The following is a 22,377-nucleotide window of genomic DNA, read 5'->3' on the forward strand; positions in this document are numbered from 1 at the left end:
ATGATTGGCGGAGGAGATGCACAGTAATCACTTCTACCAGGTAAAGGCTACATTCAAAGTTCTCCAAAGTAAGAGGCGGCGGCGATGAAGCACTTTTTTTTAGTCATGCAAACACACCACAAGCACATGAAAGGCAAGCACACATTCCCTCGCGCACACACACACACACACACACACACACACACACACACACACACACACACACACACACACACACACACACACGCGCGCACACACACGCACACTGTGTGGGGACCAAGTTTTTGATCATTACTTGTGGGGAGCAGCCTTTCTACAGGTTGTGGAGGCATAAAAAAAATGGTGTAAATTGTCCACTGGCCAGTTAGCTCATACACGTCTTTAAATCTCTGGATTGATGAAGTCATGTGCTGATCATTCTTACTGGGGACTCTGGGGAAAAAGCGTTAATATGGTTCATGAGGACCAAATTTAAATAATTTTGCATAATTCACACAAATTTGTACTTGACTACTGAGGACCGTTTAAAAAAAAAAAAAAGTTCAAATGAAATATGACATGATCCTCAGAATACAGCACTACAGCTGTCCTCTTATAAGAAGTTTCACCACTTAAATGTACCAGCTAGAGCCCGATGAGGGGGCCGCTGTGCAAATGTCTCACACTCAAACTAACCAGTAGGGATGTCCGATAATGGCTTTTTGCCGATATCCGATATTGTCCAACTCTTAATTACCGATACCGAAATCAACCGATACCGATATCAACCGATACCGATACATACAGTCGTGGAATTAACACATTATTATGCCTAATTTGGACAACCAGGTATGGTGAAGATAAGGTCCTTTTTAAAAAATAAAATAAAATAAAATAAGATAAATACATTAAAAACATTTTCTTGAATAAAAGAGAAAGTAAAACAATATAAAAACAGTTACATAGAAACTAGTAATTAATGAAAATGAGTAAAATTAACTATTAAAGGTTAGTACTATTAGTGGAGCAGCAGCACGCACAGTCATGTGTGCTTACGGACTGTATCCCTTGCAGACTGTATTGATCTATATTGATATATAATGTAGGAACCTACCAGAATATTAATAACAGAAAGAAACAACCCTTTTGTGTGAATGAGTGTAAATAGGGGAGGGAGGTTTTTTGTGTTGGTGCACTAATTGTAAGTATCTTGTGTTTTTTATGTTGATTTAATTTAAAAAAACAAAAAACAAACCGATAATAAAAAAAACGATACCGATAATTTCCGATATTACATTTTAAAGCCTTTATCGGCCGATAATATCGGCCGATAAATGACATGTACTAACCAGTAAACATGTTTTATGGGCCAAAGCTTAAAAATCACTTAGGCATCTTCAGAATGGATCTGACTATCATTTAAAAAGGTTTCCCTTTAGGGGACCTGTTATTTTGTCCCCATACCGTCAGAGGTCCCCTAAAGGTGACTGTGTAAACAGAGTGATGTCCCCATTAAGTAAGCATTGCCAGAACACACACACACACACACGCACACATGCACACATGCACACACACACACACACACACACACACACACACACACGCACACATGCACACACACACACACACACACACACACACACACACACAAGCTCTTTCATCCAATCAGCACCAAGCGAAGCACAAAGCTGCTCACTGATTCCAACATGGAGTCGACACACAGTTTGTTGAACACAAGCGCAATCATGTGGACAGACTGAAGAGTGTTCTCCATCTACGAGGTTAGTCCTGATCTTGTCTACGTTAACCACTACATCGGTGGAAGTGGAGGCGGCGACACAAGGGTCAAGGGTCACAAGCGGACGGTTCACGGATGTTCAGCGCAGAAGTTCATGTCAACACCAGTGAGCCGCCCCTCTTGGCGGCGGGAGGGAGAGGAGGCGATGAAGGCTAGCGTTGGCGGCTAACAGAGGTCTTACACATGGAGCGCCGGTAGATGGCCTTGGCCTTGTCCTTGTCCTTGGATCTGTTCCTCATGAAAGGCAACCTTTTTAAAGCTGTCACACCCAAACGCACGGGCGGTGAGACGCGGGGGTCGGAGCGACAGAGTTGGGCAGAGGAGAGGTGGAGGACAAGAAAAAAAGGGTGGGGGTTTGGGGGGTACAACAGAGGGATGTTGTGTTAAAAAGAGGCAGCAGGGACGAGCCGAGGCCCTGCACAGCTGACACACATTCTACAACCACAACATTTTATGCTCCTTCACAACTTCTACGCCACTGCACACCACAATCATAAACATTATTACACAACGTGGTCCTCAAGTTAAGCACACATTTTGTTTCTAGACTGTGATGTAAATCGAGTTTTAGTGAACTGATGTTTAAATAAACACCGCAGTCACTCTCACTGAACACTTACACGGCAAAAAGTGAAATCTAAGTAAGATTCAATATCTCAAATAAGGGTGATATTTGCTTATTTTCTGTCTGATAAGATCATTCTTCTCACTAAGCAGATTTGATGTTAGAGTGTTTAACTTGTTTTAAGTGTTTTGGTCCTGAAGTATCTCAGTAAGATATTACAGCTTGTTGCTGAGATTTGATGACTTATATTGAGTAAAACATGCTTGAAACTAGAATATCAACTGTTGTGTCATCAACACTCACAAGTAGAACACTGCTTTTTCAAAGTAATCATTTCTTATTTCAAGCATGAACAAAAAAATCATGACTTTGACACAATTATGTCTCATAATTAAAACAGATGACAGCCAAATGGACTTTGCTGTTTTATTTTCAATAAAACAATAGAACACACGTATTCATATAGTAGTACAGTTGGCACAGTACACTAAACTGATAGTTCATATTTAAACATTTAACATGTGACATTTCAAACTATTTTGAACAGAAATAGTTCATGCACATTCAAGTAAATTCTTCAAAATTACAATAAAATTTTTTTTGGCTGGAGGCCGGGCTGTGTATATATATATATATATATATATATATATATATATATATATATATATATATATATATATATATATATATATATATATATATATATATTAGGGCTGTGAATCTTTGGGTGTCCCACGATTCGATTCAAAATCGATTCTTGGGGTCACGATTCGATTCAAAATCGATTTTTTTTCAATTCAAAACGATTCTCGATTAAAAAAAAAAAAATAATTAAAATTAAATTTAAAAAAAATAATAATAATAAAATTTCCCGATTCAAAAGGATTGTCTATTGATGGAATACATAGATTTCAGCAGGATCTACCCCAGTCTGCTGACATGCAAGCAGAGTAGTAGATTTTTGTAAAAAGCTTTTATAATTGTAAAGGACAATGTTTTATCAACTGATTGCAATAATGTACATTTGTTTCAACTATTAAATGAAGCAAAAATATGACTTATTTTATCTTTGTGAAAATATTGGACACAGTGTGTTGTCAAGCTTATGAGATGTGATGCAAGTGTAAGCCACTGTCACACTATTGTTCTTTTATTTTTATTTTTATAAATGTCTAATGATAATGTCAATGAGGGATTTTTAATCACTGCTATGTTGAAATTGTAACTAATATTGATACTGTTGTTGATAATATTCATTTTTGTTTCACTACTTTTGCTTTGTTGTGTGTGGTGTTTGTGTCTCCTCTCAATTGTTGTGTGTGGTGTTTGTGTCTCCTCTCAATTGTTGTGTGTGGTGTTTGTGTCTCCTCTCAATTGTTGTGTGTGGTGTTTGTGTCTCCTCTCAATTGTTGTGTGTGGTGTTTGTGTCTCCTCTCAATTGTTGTGTGTGGTGTTTGTGTCTCCTCTCAATTGTTGTGTGTGGTGTTTGTGTCTCCTCTCAATTGTTGTGTGTGGTGTTTGTGTCTCCTCTCAATTGCTCTGTTTATTGCAGTTCTGAGTGTTGCTGGGTCGGGTTTGGTTTTGGAATTGGATTACATTGTTATGGTATTGCTGTGTATTGTTTTGTTGGATTGATTAATTAAAAAAAAAAAAAAAAAAAAAAAAAAAATTATTAAAAAAAAAATGTAAAAAAAAGAAATCGATTTTTTAAAATTGAGAATCGATTCTGAATCGCACAACGTGAGAATCGCGATTCGAATACGAATCGATTTTTTCCCACACTCCTAATATATATATATATATGTATATATTCCTCGCGCACTAATTGACTGAAAGAGCACGCACTTGGCGCGATGAAGTCATGTTATGGATGGGAGGATGCATTTTTAGACAATATGATTTGCCTGAGCGGCTTGTTGACCCCGAGAGTAACAAGCGGTTGCCTTGTTGCCTTTCCATTAAGAAAAATGAACTAGTTACACTGCGCTACACTCTTTGCAGAGATGGAGCGCAGTGGCACTGCTTCGGGATATCGCTTTGTGCTAGTCCTGGTGGATTACGCAACGCGCTATCCCGAAGCAGTGCCACTGCGCTCCATCTCTGCAAAGAGTGTAACGCAGGCCCGGTTTCAGGTCATCTCCCGAGTTGGAATCCCGAAAGAGATTCTGACTGACCAGGGTTTGTCCTGGTGCGTAAACTTACGGATCATGGTTTTCAGCGTCTTATTTAGCCGCTCCACCAGGCCGTGTGTTTGTGGGTGGTATACGCTGGTGCGGATCGCTTTAATTCCCAATAATCTGTACAGTTCCTTTATCGTGCGTGACATAAAGGACGTGCCCTCCCTCGCCGGCCCCGCCTCTCCACAAAGCTAAACATACATAATAAGTGTCCTAATTGAAGAATATTGCAGTCTAAAAACACAACACTTGTCAATATAAACAAATATCAAACAATATTAAATACAAAGTCTCTAAAGGCAGCAGTGTATTAAAATTATATCCAGTAACAAACGTGTCCGCATCAATCTACTTACTACATCATAAACTTCATGATCTATTGTGGTCACTCGGTGTCGACAAAAAAAACCAATTACCGCTCCACTTTAATAGATGATTAATAATGAATAGGTTAGAGTTTTTCATACATACCAATGTTCTCTGTTTGATTAATTTCACTTGATCAAGCCTTTTCTAACATTCCACACTATATAATATTAAAAGAATGTATAATTTGTGCTGATATCGTATCGGCCAATACTCAAGGCTCCAATATCAATATCGTATAACAATAATAATGGCACCTATATTACGGAGCTGACACAAACGTCTATCTTTAAATTAGGGCTGTCAAAATTAACAAGTTAACTCATGATTAATAACAAAAAAATATTGCAGTGATTCTCAAACTGGTATATGTACCACTAGTGTTACGCGGGCTCCATCGAGTGTGTCGCCGAATAATCACTTGATTTAAGTACAGTGTTTTGTTCTCCTATATTCAAACACAGTGGTACTGTTCAAACTGTGTGTATTGTTAGTGGCCAACAATATTAAAATATACCTGTTAAATAAAACCTCTCTAATGAATACTTAGGCCTATTACGCCAATATATTTGATGTTGGTCATTATGGTGGTACTCGGAGAGCAAAGTGTTTTCTGAGGTGGTGCTTATTTTGACCGTACAAGCTCTTTCACCTGAACCGCTATACGGTCAATGATCGATCAGTACAAAAATGAGTGAGGGTACTCCGACTGGTGTGCTCGCTTGCAAATTTCACTCAAAATATCCAGCCTGAAAAAACTTGAGATAAAACTGTTTTGTGCAAATAAATGACATGCATTCGAGTAAAACATTTAAAAAACGTTCCTGGATTAAATATTGTCAATAAAGTTGCATTCATGTAAAAATATTGGGGTCATTTCTTAAGCAAATTTTAATTATACAAGCAAGTAATCACCTGTGATTAACCATGAATAATCCAAATTTCTAAATGTGATCAATCTGGTTTAGAAAATTGATGGTGTGGTACGCTCGTCATCATTTGACAGCCCTACTTTAAATACACATCATTTCTGTTCTTAGCATTTTTTATAGAGTAAAATATTCCAAAATGGCCCCCGCATGCTTTGACTTTTCAGTATGTGGCCCTTGGTAGAAGAAGTTTGGATGCCCCTGTGCTTTCAAACAGAGTATACACACTCGGAAACACACACACACACACACACCAGTTGTGTAAACGGCCATCATTTCTAAAGTGAGCATCACAACTTGTACACGACAACGCTATGTTGTACAGTCCAATGCATCACCACGACAACACGACACACAAATGACAGCAGTATATTAAAGGGTGCAATCATGAAGTCTATAAAAAACTTATTTTCCGGACTATAAGCCGTTACTTTTTTCCCCAAGCCTTGAACCGTGCGATTTATACAAAGGTGCGGCTAATCTATGAATTATTCTTTGCTAAGGGCTAAATTATGGAATGAACTAAGGCCCCACTTAAGAACTTTCAGTTTTGGTTGATTTTGGTGGCGCCATTGGTAGTGTTTTGCCAGAAGAAGACCTCATTAGCGTATAGAGCGTCTGAGCTTGACATGATGTAATATTGGCACAGATGACAAATATTCCGTCTCTAATAACTAGGCTGATGTTAAATAGCAGACACTATCAAGAAATGATCCTGGATTGTGCTACAAACATGACGCTACTACCAAGAATGTATTGGGGCGGATGCAGGTCCGAAGCAAAGAACGACCGACGGGAACGTTTTTTCCGAAGTAAGTAGAGTGGAACTGCGAACTATCAAGCCGGTGGCTATTTATTGCTACCACGCAAATGTCCGATAGCTAACATTAGAATTATCGTTTTGATTTGAGCATCGAAAGTCACTTACTAGATTAGCAGGAACAAAGCCAAGGTAGCGTCGGCCGAAAATCCCTCCTCATCTTTGAGCTATGGGCAGCAAGTTAAAGTTGATCCTTCACTGTCCTTTTATCCAGGTAACCCCCCTTTTTCTTTCTTTGTCTCCTCAGACAAAACTTTTCGTTTCTTTGGTTGTTTTGGAGCTTCGACCATGATAGCAGTTTTTGCACGAAGGCGTTCTTCTTCTAATTATTTTAGTTTTCTGGCGGCTCTTTTTAACAAATGGAAAAAGGGTGAGTGACGTATGCCGTAAAGCAAGTCAGCACATTTGTAGTTTTTTATGTGGCAAGGTTCCTGCCACCCTCCTCAAAGTTGCTAACTGCCAGTAAAAACGATACAGGTCATGACAGAGGTGTCATTCCACTAATTGTAAGTCCACATATCATCCTAAAAGTTATGAAAAAACCTTATGGAGGTTGAAAAGTCACTTAGAGCTGCTTTAAGCAAAAAACTCTAACAATGTACTAAAATGATCCACTTTAAGAAACTGTTGAAACTCAAAGTGTTTACAAAGTACAAGGAAGAAGAATCCTCATAAACATTTTGAACCTTATTAAAAAACGACAACATCAAATTGCTCTCATAAAGGATTAATAAAGCCATTAATGCCTTTTTTGTTTTGTTAGATCATCTGTTTTACTGCCGTGTTACACGCACCGTTGAAAACATTGAAGGTACACTCACATAACTTTTCTGAGTAAATATCTCATTTAAAAACGGTATGTATCTGCGGCTTATAGTTTGGTGTGGCTAAAATATGAAAAACATTTTTTTTCTTCTAAAATGTAGTGGGTACAGCTTATGTACTGGTGCAGTTTATAGTCCAGAAAATACGGTATACTAAATAAAATACTGTGTCGTCTTCTCAAAGCAACATACTTCTTTATTTCTTTTTTTACTGCAATTTTTCACTTCCATAAAGGAAGCTATTGTAAACAGATATTTAAAAAATGCTCCAAAATTCAAACACATATGAAGCTTTTGTCAAAGAGTCTAACGTGGGTTTTTATTCAACGGGATGCGATGCTTTGCACCATTTAATAATGAATATGGAGCTCACTAAGAGTGTTTCCTCTTTACAGGTGAACTGCACAGGTCAGCAGGTTGACTGAGAATTTTTGAAAAAATGCTGTAAATTCAAAAAGAAACAGAAGTAAAAGAGTCAACCTCGAGGCCTGGCGCAGCTCAGCCGTAAGAACAGCTGACCCTCACAGACAATGGACTCACGAAAACATGCCCTGAGAGAGGTGACAGTCGGCTCCCAAACCCCGCCCACCCTCCCTGTCCGCAGCATACCATTGGTTGAGCCTTGCCCTTTCCTCCCTTATGCAGAGAGAGAAATAAAAAGGTGTGGTTAAAGGGGCAGGAGCTTGCACACATTAAAAGTCACCCAGGTTGGGAAACAGATGAGTCATGGTGCTGAAGATGTGGAGTCTTGGCACTTTATTGGTTGAGGTTGTGTGTGTTTACTCACTGCTGCTCCTCTTTTGCGTGAGAGTGTCGTCTAGCGAGTTGGAACCGGAGCCCATGGACGAGCTGTCCTGGCTGTCCGGGGGAAAAGACAGGAAACCGTCGCCGCATTCGGAACGTGACGGCGTCAGCGTGAGGGAGCGCATCCTCTCCCGGCTTTTGGGCTTGATTAGCTTCTTCATCTTCAGAGTGATCCAGTTGCCCCGCCTAAAAAAGAGGGGGCTGTTAATACTGAAAGCATCGCTTCCCGTCGTCATATTTGGACACCAGAAGGAGGTCCTGTTCACCTGCGTGGAGGCGAGGGGTCATAGAACTTGTACTGGTCCATGATCTTCTCCTCCAGTTTCTCCTTCTGCCTCCTCAGCTCGTTCAGCTTGTCGCTGGATGGAGGGCGACCGCAGGCGTGATGACTTTTTACTTCAAACTCTTACTTATTTAGGCGTCAAGACAGAGCTCACATGTACTGTCTCTGCTCCACGTGGAACAGGTCTTTGCTCTCCATGGTCTGCTCCAGCAGGGTGCGGTTCTGAAGCATCAGGGTCTGGATCTGGTCCAGCAGGTGACGGTTCTCCTCCTCCAGGTTGCCCTTCAGCTGGTTCAACAGCTGAAACGCACACACAGTCATGGAAGCAATTGAAGTCAACTTGTCTGCCGCTTAGACGGGCTGCTGAAGGAAAACAGGAAGTTCATGTTTTGTTGTGCAAATAAAGGTCATGTTTTGATCAACAGCATTTATGTTGTTGAGGGAATGAAGGTGAAGAAGTGATGTAACTACTTGACAGTAATTCAGTGGTGTAGCTCGCTGCCAAGACGGGCTGCTGAAAAAATCAGAACAGGAAGTAAAAGTGAATTTTCTGTTGGGTGGTACAAAATATTGACATGCTAAATGGTGTAAGTTGTGTAGTCGCCATGTCTTGAGGGAATGAAGGTAAAGAATTGAATTGATTAATTTGCAGTAATTCCATTGCGTAGCTCACCGCCAAGACGGGTTGCTGAAAAAAATCAGAACAGGAAGTAAAAGTGCATTTTCTACTGGGTAGAACAAAATACTGACACAATGTTGTGTAGTCGCTATGTCTTGAGGGAATAAAGGTGAAGAAGTCATTTAAATACTTGGCAGTAATTGAGTGGTTTAGTTTGCTGCTTAGTTGGGCTGTGGAAGAAATCAGAACAGGAAGTCAAGTAAAAGAGCATTTTTGTGGGGTGTGACAAAATACCGACAAGCTAAAATGTGTACGTTGTTTAGTCGTTAAGTCTTGAAGGAATGAAGGTAAATAATTGATTTAACTTGCAGTAATTCAATGGTCTAGTTCACTGCCTAGATGGGCTGCTGAAAGAAACCCAAACAAAAAAGTAAAAGTGAATTTTCTGTTGGGTGGGACAAAATACTGACATGTTAAATTGTGTAAGTTGTGTAGACGCTACGCCATGAAGGAATGAAGTTGAAAAATTAATTTACCTACTTTGCAGTAATTCAGTTGTCTCGCTCACTGCCAAGACGGCCTGCTGAAGAACTCCGAACAGGAAGTAAAAGTGCATTTTCTACTGGGTGGAACAAAATACTGACACTATGTTGTGAGTTGTGTAGTCGCTATGTCTTGAGGGAATGAAGGTGAAGAAGTCATTTAAATACTTGGCAGTAATTGAGTGGTTTAGTTTGCTGCTTAGTTGGGCTGCAGAAGAAATCAGAACAGGAAGTAAAGTAAAAGAGTATTTTTGTGGGGTCTGACAAAATACTGACAAGCTAAAATGTGTAAGTTGTTTAGTCGTTAAGTCTTGAAGGAATGAAGGTGAAGAATTGATTTAACTTGCAGTAATTCAGTTGTCTAGCTCACTGCCAAGACGGCCTGCTGAAGAACTCCGAACAGGAAGTAAAAGTGCATTTTCTGTTGGCTGGAACAAAATAGTGATACACTAAATTGTGTAAGTTGTGTAGTCGTCATGTCTTGAGGTAATAAAGGTGAAGAATTGATTTAACTACTTAACAGTAATTCAGTGGTCAAGTTCGCTGCCGAGCTGGGTTGCTGAAGAAATCAGAACAGGAAGTAAAAGTGCATTTTCGGTTGGGTGGGACAAAATACTGATACGCTCAATTGTGTAAATTGTGTAGTCGCCATGTCTTGAAGGAATGAAGGTAACACATTGATATAACTACTTTGCAGTAATTCAATGGTCTAGTTCACTGCCAAGATGGGATGCTGAAAGAATCCGAACAGGAAGTGAAAGTGCATTTTCTGTTGGGTGGGACAAAATACTGACATGCTAAATTGTGTAAGTTGTGCAATTATTATGTCTTGAGGGAATTAAGTTGAAGAATTGATTTAACGACATCAGAGTAATTCAGTGGTCTAGCTCGCTGCTGAGACAGGATGGTGAAGAAGTCAGAACAGGAAATAAAAGTGCATTTTCTGTTGGGTGGGACAAAATGCTGATGTGTAGTCGCTGCAGTATGCCTTGAGCTACTATGCACGACTTGGCATTAAATAATTTATTTATTAAAAATGAAAACAAGTAAAGATAAAAAGATCCATAGCAATAAACTGTTTTCTAATAAATGTATAGTACTTTATAGGTCAATAGTGTCCAGTCTACTCACCTCACACTTGTTGGTCAGCTTGGTGGAGGTGATGTCCAGCTGCTGGTACTGCTCCTTCAGCTTGGAGAACTCCGCCTCCAGCCTGGTCTGCTCCAGCTTGGCACTGTTCAGCTGACTCTTGATGTTCTTGTGATCCACCTGGAGGCTCTCGTTGTCCTTCAGCAGCTGGCGGTAGGTTGTGTTCAGTCTGTGTGTAAAAGAGTATTGTAGCTAACACTTTGGAAGGACTCGTTGCAGAAGACTCGGAGGTGGATCTGACCTGTCGTTTTCCTCTTTGAGCAGTTTGCACTGGTCGGCTGTGGCTCGGTGGTTCTGGTTCTCCAGGGTAATTTTATCTTGCTGCTCCTTCAGATTCTTCTCCAGATCTTCCAAATCTCCTTTCCTCTGTAGGAGCTGCTTGTACCTGCAAGTATAAAACACATCTTTTAGTTTCACTGTTCTTATCAGCGCCTCCAAACCTGACTCCTCACTTGTCCTCCAGGTCTCGGTGCTGCTGTTCCAGACTCTTGTGGGAGCTCTTCAGGCCGCCATGCTTCCCGATGAGGGCCTCATACTCGGTCGCCTGCCTATCGTGGAGTGCCGCCAGCTTCTCGTGGTCGCGGAGGAGGAGCTCGTAGGTGGACCGGAGCTCTTCCTTCTCCCTTAGTGCGCTCTCGCGCTCGCCTTCCACGCTGCTCTGCTGGCTCTGCAGCTGAGCATTCTGGGCCATGAGGGCGGCGCCCTGTGAGCTCAGGGTGGAGTTCTCCACCTGGATGAACAGCGGGGTCAAAGTGAGTGTCTTGAAAGTATAAATACATTAAAACATGAAAATCCTGTTATATATTTATTATATGTAGTCAAAAAATAAATACATATAGTTATACATTTATACCCACATTTTTATCAGGAAAATCCTGTTACAGTATATTCTGTTTTTAAATCAGATCCTGTAGGGGGCACTGTGTCCCTATTTAAATTATGTGTACTTTTTCTTTACCTACATTCTTATTTTTTTTAAATACAATAATAAAATGTTAAATAAAAAAAAATTAGCTGTAAAGGTCTTTCAACATTCCCACAATACTACTACTAATGAATAATAATACAAATTATGATGAAAATAATAATGACAATAATAATAATAATAATATGTATTTCTAAAGATGTTCACTTGGAAATAAGAAAAAAAACCCACCATAGATTTAAATTACAATTAGTATTATCGAGAGGGACAAGTGGCAGAAAATGGATATCGGTGGATGGATTGATTTTATATAATGGGTGAGAATTAAATAAACACGATTTAGACTGTAGGGGGCAATGTCTCCTCTTTATAATATTTGTAAAACATTTTTTACCCACATTTGTATTTTTAAAACAATAATAAAACGTTAAATATTGAAATTATAAAACAAAATGATTCAATATTTATGAAGTGAAGGCTTTTCAACATCCGACAATAATAATAATAATACTAAAACTACTAATATTAATAACAATGAAAATAAATATGACAACAATATTAATAATGAGACGACGACGATGTTCACTTAAAAATGATACAAAAATAAAACTGTTGGTGATTTAAATTACAATTATTATTTAATAAAATGGGTGAGCATTTTCCAAAATAATATCTCTCAAAGGCTTCTAGTGTGTGAATGTGAGTGTGAATGTTGTCTGTCTATCTGTGTTGGCCCTGTGATGAGGTGGCGACTTGTCCAGGGTGTACCCCGCCTTCAGCCCGAATGCAGCTGAGATAGGCTCCAGCACCCCCCGCGACCTCAAAAGGGACAAGCAGTAGAAAATGGATGGAACTCTAATTAATATGCATTGTGTCTCTATGTAGCTCACTCTATGTAGTGTCTAAACAACTTTCATTGTGTTCTGATCTAAATTGTACATTTGGCGTCTATTTACATTTATGAAGGAAAATCCCTTTGACATGTTAAGATGCTTATATTTAATAACATCAAATCTGGTTGCCATTTGTTGTGCTTATGTAAGATCTTATATAATTTTGTTTGCTTACACCCGGTCTGGCTTGAGGTAGGTATTGAGGTCTAAGTTGGTCGTTTGATTATTGACCATCAACAAATAAGAGTGTTGTACTTATGCCATGTTGGATGTCTGCCGTACTTTGCTTTTATTCAAACCAGTTTAAGTGTAATTAAATCCCTTGTCAACGAGTGTCAAATACAACAACATATGCTCCCAAACACAAACAACCCTCTTAACTTATCAGACGTTTCAGCGACACACCCTGAAAAACTGCCGGTCAGTGTAAATCCTTGTGTCCCATAAGCCTGCGGTTGAAAATCTGCCAAACAAGGACTTCAGGTCTAAATCCATAGCGGGAACTAAGCAGGCTGGCAGGGTTGGGACGGAGCCAAAGAGGGGCAGCTTTACACTGACTGGGCAATCCAAAGGGACCCTGGCTAATGTAGGTATAAAGCTTTTAAATAGGCTAACCCTTTGGCTTGGAACCAACTCAAGTCGCTGGATCACAGCGACAAATCTTTAAAGATTAGTCTTGTCACGATGTGTTGTGTCTGTGATACAGTCACCTGCAGCTTGGCGTTCTGCGTCTGCAGAGAGGTGTTGTTCTCCTGCAAGGAGGCTGTCTGCCTCTGCACGGCCACAATCTGAGCCTGCAGGTTGGAGCTCTGCGCCTCCAGTTGTTTGAGCTGGCTCCGCAGCGCCACCTTCTCTGCCTGCAGCGTGGCATTCTGGGGAGCGGTAGGAAAAAAACAAAAGACAAAACAAATCATGTCTTTATGTAAGAGAGGGGATAATCAGAGCGAGGTGTACCAAAGGCAGAAGGGGCTAACTTACGTTCCTCTCCACCTCGATGAGTCTGTCCTTAACCTTCAGCAGCTCCCTGGTGGCCTCCCGACTCTCCTTCTCCCATTTACTGACCGCCTGTGGGCCCTCCCCTCCTCTAGGGGGCGAGCTCTGCACCATCCTCTCCTCCTCCTCCCTCTGCCGCAGAGCCTCGTAGTTCTTCTTCACCTGATGGAACAGAAGTGAATCATTTCAGATGACCTCGGCACACAGAAGAGAAGTCCAGTAGAATCCAACACTGTGGTTTGAGCATTGTATCATGTTTGTGCTCCACAGGAAGACAGGATCCAAGACGAGGGCTGGGCGATAAAACCATATCAATATACTGTAAATTCCAGACGATAAGCCGCTACTCTTTTCCTACGCTTTGAACCCTGTGGCTTATAAAACAATGCGGCTAATTTATGGATTTTTCTTCACTGATGGCCATAATGCATATAGTTTTCATTAAACTCTGAAAAAGTGTGTTACTGTTTGTGCTTTGTCGCCAATTTTCTTGGACGAGTTTGCTCACTGCAGGTGCTGCTGGGTGAAGGCCTACAGTGTTTCCTGCTGTCTAAAGCTTTGAACGAGAAGTACAACTGCCGTTTTGTCTTCGAATCGTCTATAGCGTTTATACTCATATAGATTCCTCACTCTAAGCAACGTTTGTAAGTTTTAAAATATAACTAAAACAAATTCTTACTTACGAAACCGTCCCATGTGTGATGCCTGTAGGAGTGTTTTCATGCATAGTTGTACATGCTATCGTAATTTCATGAAGCTTAAGTCGTTAGCATTAGCTAATATGCTAACATGTTTACGAGTGTCTGTGCTCGTACTATACTTACAATGGCATTCAGTTTGTATTGTTCCAGTTTGACAAATTCCTCAGAAAATTCACCAAAACGTCACCGTGGAGTTATTGAGTCTGTTTAGCTCAGGGGTCGGCAACCCGCGGCTCTAGAGCCGCATGCGGCTCTTTAGCGCCGCCCTAGTGGCTCTCTGAAACTTTTTTAAAAATGTATGAAAAATGGAAAAAGATGAGGGGAAAAAAAATTATTGTTTTAATATGGTTTCTGTAGGATGACAAACATGACACAAACCTCCCTAATTGTTATAAATCACACTGTTTGTATTAAACATGCGAGTATTTGGCAAGCGCCGTTTCGTCCTACTAATTTTGGCGGTCCTTGAACTCACCTTAGTTGTTACATGTATAACTTTCTCCGACTTTCTGGGACGTGTTTTATGCCACTTCTTTTTCTGTCTCATTTTGTCCACCACACTTTTAACGTTGTGCGTGAATGCACAAAGGTGAGTTTTGTTGATGTTATTGACTTGTGTGGAGTGCTAATCAGACATATTTGGTCACTGCATGACTGCAAGCTAATCGATGCTAACATGCTATTTAGGCTAGCTATATGTACATATTGCATCATTATGCCTCATTTGTAGCTATATTTGAGCTCATTTAGTTTCCTTTAAGTCATCTCAATTCTATGTATATCTCATGACACACTATTTGTATGTAATATGGCTTTTAATTTGTTGCGGCTCCAGACAAATTTGTTTTTGTATTTTTGCTCCAATATGGCTCTTTCAACATTTTGGGTTGCCGACCCCTGGTTTAGCTGATTGGAGAGCTAGGTTCCGCAGCTAGTGGGTCCACGACGATGACTTCTGTTTTGTTTGATCAGCCATTTTACTGCTCTGTTACAGACACCATTTGGAAACAATTAAGGTATATAAATAAACATTTACCAAATCTATCCATCCATCCATTTTGTACCACTCTTAGGGTAGCGGGGGGTAGCTGCACTCGCTTTTTGTGTAAATTACTCATTTTACAACACACACACACACACATACATACATATACATATATACAGTGAGGTCCACAAGTATTTGCACACCCTGCAATTTTGCAAGTTCTCCCACTTAGAAATTAGGGAAAGGTCTGAAATGTTCATCATAGATGTATTTCCACTGTTAGAGACATCATCTAAAAAGCAAAATCCGGAAATCACATTGTATGATTTTTGGACATGGGCTGACTTAAGCAGGGGAACCTTCCATGCGATGCATGATTTTAAAGCACTACGCCGTAGTGATAGTAGCCTTGGAAACAGTGGTCCCAGCTCTCTTCAGGTCATTCACCAGCTCCTGCCGTGTAGTTCTGGGCTGATTCCTCACTTTTCTTATCATGAGTGATGCCCCACGAGGAGAGATCTTACATGGAGCCCCAGTCCGAGGTAGATTAGCTGTCATGTTTAGCCTCTTCCATGTTCTAACAATTGCTGCAACAGTTGATCCATTTTACCAAGCTGCTTCCCAATTGTCCCATAGCCTTTTCCAGCTTTGTGGAGCTCTACAATTTTGTCTCTGGCCTCTTTTGACAGCTCTTTGGTCTTGCCCATGGTAGCAGTTGGACCTTGACTGACTGTGGGCTGCACAGGTGACTTTAATGAGCTCAAAGGGGTGGTGGGTGGGTGATTAGTTGTGGGGTCAAGGTGGACTTTTTTTTAAAGGTAGACTGACAGCTCTTTGAGAGTCATAATTCTTGCTGATTCTCGGCATAATCTGTCTGGTAACCGAGCAACACAGAAAGTGATCTCTGATCAGTGGCAGTGACATGCTAACAGCCAGTCAGGTAACAATATCAATAATAATGTTTGCTTGTGCCATCATGTTGTGTCTCTGTTGATTCTTTGCATGGAGTGAGAAGAAAAAGTAAAAATTAAAAAACAAGTCAGTTTTTTGGATTTTTTAAAAAGGGTCCAGTAAATGATGCAAGGCGCTCGTCCCCACTTCAGCCACACTCACGCTTTAAACCACAGCTGTAACTTCCTGGTAATAAACCTGCAGAAAATAGTTCTTCTCAGGTTTTTCTATGTCTACATGTTCACACTTTGCACTATTTTGTTAGACTTTACGAAGCATTTCTTACATATTCCTTATGTTTGCACCTTCATTTTAAGAGTTTATTGTTAAGTTTTCAATGTGACTTTACAATTTTGTTTACATTAGGTGTTTCCTTTACTTTCTGCCTTGATAGCTAAAAGGATTATAATCACAGGAAGGTTACATTTGAAATAAACCTGTTTACATTTAATATCATTTTCTCCTGGTCCTTATTTTTGTTAGGTCATAAAAAATATCAATAATAATCAATATTGACTAATATAAAACTGTGATACAGTTTTCAGCCATATCGCCCACCCCCAACCATGATACAATTTTCATTCAACACTTTGAAAGGGGTTTAGGGTCTGCAAGTTGAGCCAGTAAACATCTCCCAGAAGGAAAAGCAGAAATTCTCTCATGAATACATCAAGTGAATTATGCATCGCACTTGAGAGGCTCTCTAGTGCTGGTCCTGAAGATGGTTTTATTCCAGTAGATGTTGCAAACGCTGTCGAGCTTAGCTCTGTGTGTTGCTTACTGTTTTGAGCTCCTGTCGAAGTTGCTGATTAAGGTTGGATGACTCCTGCAGCCTGGCCTCTAGCGCGGCGATCTTCTCTTCCTTGATCTCCAACGAGGACTTGAGAGTCGACTCCAGTTTGCTTTCCAGGAGCTTAAACCTGGGAAAAAACACTTGATTTAGTTGTGTAAATCCTGTTGCAGCAAGGGATACCACAACAATGGAGAATGTTTGACTGGTATGTGCCCCAAGATGACTTGATATATTCAGACGAACACCTACATCTCATTTGGGCCACGGAGCTGATTTATTTAGGCTGTGTCTCAAATGGAAAATACCCTCAGTACACTTCAACAGAAACATGGTTTAGGGGGGTGGAAAGGCACTTTTAGTCCCCTGCACTTTTTACTGTCCAAAAAATAATGTTATGCTATCGAACAGAGACGAGTCAAGCACTCGCACCAGGCGGGAAAAATGGGCTGACCTTTAAACTGCCAACAAGCTCACTGATTGGCTCTGCGGCGCTGACGTTTTCTTGCTAACATGACAGCGCGCCGCAGTAGTTTACATTCCTGCATGTTGGTGCAGAGGACGATGGTTCAATACGGGCATGTAAGGTAAACAAACTAAATCGTCATTACATTTAAAAAAATGTTTTAACTCGTTTGTGACTTTTTGGACGAATAGACCTAATATGAGCAAAAAACACGCAGCTTACATCTAAAATCTCCAATATGACCTCCCATACAAACAGAGTGTTTACCTGTGCAAAGCTGGACAAGCAGTTAACATGTCAATGTCCTCCAATAAGCACACAATGTTGGCATTTTCTTCTACTTTAGTCATGTAATTTACAAAATGTAAACAAGCTACTCGGAGCTAGCAGCTACACAGCAGCTACTGCAAGCACACAGTAGCACACAAGCTAAACATACATAGTAAATGTCCTGAATTGAACAATATTGCAGTTTAAAACATCACATTTATCAATATAAACAAACATTATATAATCATAGTTCCATATTACTTACACATACACGGTATCCAAGGGAGAATCTTATTAGAAAGTATCCAGTATCAAACGTGTCCCCATTATTCAACTTACTGCATCATTATATTAACTCAATTATTGTGGCCACAAGGTGTCACCAAAAACAAAACAAATAACCACTCCATTTAAATTTAAAGACAGCATATGTCAGTTAGTGTTTTTCATACCTACCATTGTCCCTGGAGTTACTTCACCTTTTTTTTAACAATTCACACTACAAAATAATAAAAAATATCCTCTATGTTTCATGCTAAGAGAAACTGGAAATTGTGATGTATAATGTTGTATGCTTGCATGTTCCAAATAAACTCAAACTCAATATTGTATCAGGTTAATATCTGTATCGGGCAATACTCAAGGGCATAATATCTGTATCGTATTGGAAGTGAAAAGTGGTATCAAGACATTATTTTGTACATACAGTAGGGAAGAGATTCATATGACCCCATTCCTGAGTGGAACTTGCATGAGAGAAAGGTGGGTGGGGGGGGGGTTTATCATTTTTCAATGCAGTCTGCTGAAAATGATGGGAAGCACCACTCTACATAGCAACTGACGCAGTGGTCAAAGTTGGAATTGCCATAAAACACATTTTGAAGTAGATAGTGCACCCTACAATTTGTCACTTTTCATGTGTCAGGTAAACCGCGACTAATGGGGCAAATGAATGCCCTTCCTACTATGCATTGAAAACCTTTAAACTCCGCCCCCTGTACTCAAGCCAAGTGGGTCCCCACCAAAAGTGGTACCTCAGTTTTCGTACGCCCCACTTTTTGGCATGATTTAGTTTGACGGAAAAAGTATACAGTACCTGTCGTCCGAGTTCTCGTCATGCAGCAGCCTCTCCTTGTTCAGACCAATCTTCTCTAACTCGTGGGTGAGTTTTTCCAGGTCGTTGTTGGTCTGCTGAGTGCGTAGCTTCTCGCTCACTAACTCCTAAGCACACAATGACAACGGGAAGCTGAAACCTGCGTCCCTACACCGAAACAGAACCTTTTCCAATCATTTGTTATGGAGGTGCACCTCTCTGAGCGTGATGAAGGTCTTCTTATCGATGGTGGCTTGTTTCAGCAGCTCCTTGTTCTCCCGCTCCAGGTCTTTGACCCGCGTACACGAGTCCCTGAAGAAGATCATCTCCTTGCCCATGGTGCGGTTCTCCTTCTCTAAGCTGGAGATGCGCTGGTTGCTGTCGTCCAGCTTGGAGTCGCGGATCTCGGCCTGCTGTCTCAGCCGCTTGTTCTCCTTCTCCAGGAGCTTCTTGTCCTTCTCCAGCTGGGAGCTCTCCTGCTCCAGCGTCTTGTTCTGTAAAATAGTATATATAATATACATTGTATTAACTTAATAAAAAAAATAATGCACATACTGTATATATATATATACATATATACACATACACACATATATATTTATATATACTGTACATACATGTATAAATACATATAAACGGAATACAATGATTTGCAAATAATTTTCAAGCCATATTCAGTTGAATATGCTACAAAGACAACATATTTCATGTTCAAACTCATAAACATTTTTTTTGTGCAAATAATCATTAACTTTATAATTTGATGGCAGCAACACGTGACAAAGAAGTTGGGGAAGGTGGCAATAAATACTGATAAAGTTGAGGAATGCTCATCAAACACTTATTTGGAACATCCCACAGGTGAACTGGCAAATTGGGAACAGGTGGGTGCCATGATTGGGTATAAAAGTAGATTCCATGAAATGCTCAGTCATTCACAAACAAGGATGGGGCGAGGGTCACCACTTTGTCAACAAATGCGTGAGCAAATTGTTGAACAGTTTAAGAACAACCTTTCTCAACCAGCTATTGCAAGGAATTTAGGGATTTCACCATCTACGCTCTGTAATATCATCAAAGGGTTCAGAGAATCTGGAGAAATCACTGCACGTAAGCAGCTAAGCCCGTGACCTTCCATCCCTCAGGCTGTACTGCATCAACAAGCGACATCAGTGTGTAAAGGATATCACCACATGGGCTCAGGAACACTTCAGAAACCCACTGTCAGTAACTACAGTTGGTCGCTACATCTGTAAGTGCAAGTTAAAACTCTCCTATGCAAGGCGAAAACCGTTTATCAACAACACCCAGAAACACCATCGGCTTCGCTGGGCCTGAGCTCATCTAAGATGGACTGATACAAAGTGGAAAAGTGTTCTGTGGTCTGACGAGTCCACATTTGAAATTGTTTTTGGAAACTGTGGACGTCGTGTCCTCCGGACCAAAGAGGAAAAGAACCATCCGGATTGTTATAGGCGCAAAGTTGAAAAGCCAGCATCTGTGATGGTATGGGGGTGTATTAGTGCCCAAGACATGGGTAACTTACACATCTGTGAAGGAGCCATTAATGCTGAGAGGTACATACAGCTTTTGGAGCAACATATGTTGCCATCTAAGCAACGTTACCATGGACGCCCCTGCTTATTTCAGCAAGACAATGCCAAGCCACGTGTTACATCAACGTGGCTTCATAGTAAAAGAGTGCGGGTACTAGACTGGCCTGCCTGTAGTCCAGACCTGTCTCCCATTGAAAATGTGTGGCGCATTATGAAGCCTAAAATAGCAGAAGGGAGACCCCCGGACTGTTGAACAACTTAAGCTGTACATCAAGCAAGAATGGGAAAGAATTCCACCTGAGAAGCTTCAAAAATGTGTCTCCTCACTTCCCAAACGTTTAGTGAGTGTTGTTAAAAGGAAAGGCCATGTAACACAGTGGTGAACATGCCCTTTCCCAACTACTTTGGCACGTGTTGCAGCCATGAAATTCTAAGTAAATTATTATTTGCAAAAAAAAAAAAAAAGTTTCTGAGTTTGAACATGAAATATGTTGTCTTTGTAGCATATTCAACTGAATATGGCTTGAAAAGGATTTGCAAATCATTGTATTCCGTTTATATTTACATCTAACACAATTTCCCAACTCATATGGAAACGGGGTTTGTGTGTACACACACATAGTAACAAACTTATTGATTGAAGGGAGATCTTTCTTTCATCTCTCTACCTACCTCCTGCTCTAATTGTTCCAGGCGCTTGCTGGAGATCTTGAGCTCCTCCAGGCTACGTTGAAGGGTTTGGTTCTCAGACTCCACCTCCTGCAGCTCCGTCTCCAACTGCTGGATCTTCTTGCTGCTGTTCTCCAACGCCTTCTGCAAGCGCTGGTTCTCCGTATCCAAGCCCTGGTAGCTCACCTAGGCAAAAGAGGAAGGATCCGATTATGACACCTGTTATGATGGGCCACCATTAATCCACATTTTATGGACAACAATGGACTTTTTGGTTGTAAAGTCTCACTTCTAATCGCTCCGTCTTCTTAGATGTTGCTTTGAGCAGCTCCAGGCTGCGCTTCAGCTGGCTCCTTTCGCTCTCCAGTTCCCTGTTCTCGGCCTCCAGCTGCACGGCCTTGATGCCTGCCGAGCGGAAGCTCTCGGCCGAGCGTCGCAGCTCCAGGTTCTCCTGCTCCAGTTGGGAGTTCTCCTTCTCCAGCGCCTCCAGCTGGAAGGCCATGTTCTTGAGAGTGTCCAGCTTTTTCTTGAGGCGGCGGCCCTCTGCCTCCAGCTCGGTGTTCTCCTTCTCTAATGAAGACACCTGCATATACGCGTAGAAAGCAAATGAGGCCAAGGTTTTGCAGGTGCTTGTTCGCTTCGTCAGTGAAGAACTGAAGACCTGACCATGTCACAGGTGATTCCCAGGCTGGCGATTTTCTTCTGCAAACTCTCGTTATCCCTTTCCAGCTTTTGCATCAGAATCTCCAACTCCTCCGCTCGCTCGCCTTTCTCCTTCATGGCTTCAAGTTCTTTCCCTGGAAACAGACAAACACATTGTTGATCGGAGAGAAGAGGGGGAACAAACACACACCGAATGAGACTTTACTCACGTAGTTGTTTCCGTTCAAACTCCATTTTGTTGAGTTTGCCCGTCGTCTCGCAGATGGACTCGTGGAGGATGCGGTTCTCCTTCTCCACGTCCTTAACCCGAGCCTCGGCGCCGACCTGGCAGCGCTGACGCAGTGACGACACCGTCTGGCTCAGGTGCTTGTTCTCCTGTTGCAGACCTTTGAGCTGCAGAACCCGACACAGCTCGGTCAGTCTCACGCTACATCCACATTTTGTTTTGTTACAGCCTTATTCCAAAATGGAAAAACACATTACACTACACACAATACCCTATAATGACAAATATGAAACATTTATTTTTAATTGAGCAAATTTATAACAAGAAAATAAATAAATAAATAATAAAAATCACATGTAAAT

General features: G+C 40.8%; 1 protein-coding gene across 1 annotated transcript in view; it reads right to left on the bottom strand.

Moving 5' to 3' along the window:
* Positions 1-22,377, bottom strand: part of LOC133646058 (girdin-like) — a 37,788-nt gene that overhangs the window by 14,974 nt on the left and 437 nt on the right. Inside the window, exons 2-18 of the mRNA XM_062041041.1 lie at positions 21,999-22,216; positions 21,793-21,923; positions 21,416-21,709; positions 21,130-21,312; positions 19,117-19,395; positions 18,905-19,029; positions 17,064-17,202; positions 13,631-13,807; positions 13,363-13,524; positions 11,287-11,564; positions 11,076-11,219; positions 10,817-11,003; positions 8,679-8,824; positions 8,508-8,600; positions 8,225-8,427; positions 8,047-8,073; positions 1,938-2,015 (exon numbers count right to left, since the gene is read on the bottom strand). Of these exons, the coding sequence (XP_061897025.1) occupies positions 1,938-2,015; positions 8,047-8,073; positions 8,225-8,427; positions 8,508-8,600; positions 8,679-8,824; positions 10,817-11,003; positions 11,076-11,219; positions 11,287-11,564; positions 13,363-13,524; positions 13,631-13,807; positions 17,064-17,202; positions 18,905-19,029; positions 19,117-19,395; positions 21,130-21,312; positions 21,416-21,709; positions 21,793-21,923; positions 21,999-22,216 (2,864 nt within the window). The remainder of the gene's footprint in view (positions 1-1,937; positions 2,016-8,046; positions 8,074-8,224; positions 8,428-8,507; positions 8,601-8,678; positions 8,825-10,816; positions 11,004-11,075; positions 11,220-11,286; positions 11,565-13,362; positions 13,525-13,630; positions 13,808-17,063; positions 17,203-18,904; positions 19,030-19,116; positions 19,396-21,129; positions 21,313-21,415; positions 21,710-21,792; positions 21,924-21,998; positions 22,217-22,377) is intronic.

This window comes from Entelurus aequoreus, linkage group LG01, assembly GCF_033978785.1.
Source record: "Entelurus aequoreus isolate RoL-2023_Sb linkage group LG01, RoL_Eaeq_v1.1, whole genome shotgun sequence".
NCBI classification, from domain to species: domain Eukaryota; kingdom Metazoa; phylum Chordata; class Actinopteri; order Syngnathiformes; family Syngnathidae; genus Entelurus; species Entelurus aequoreus.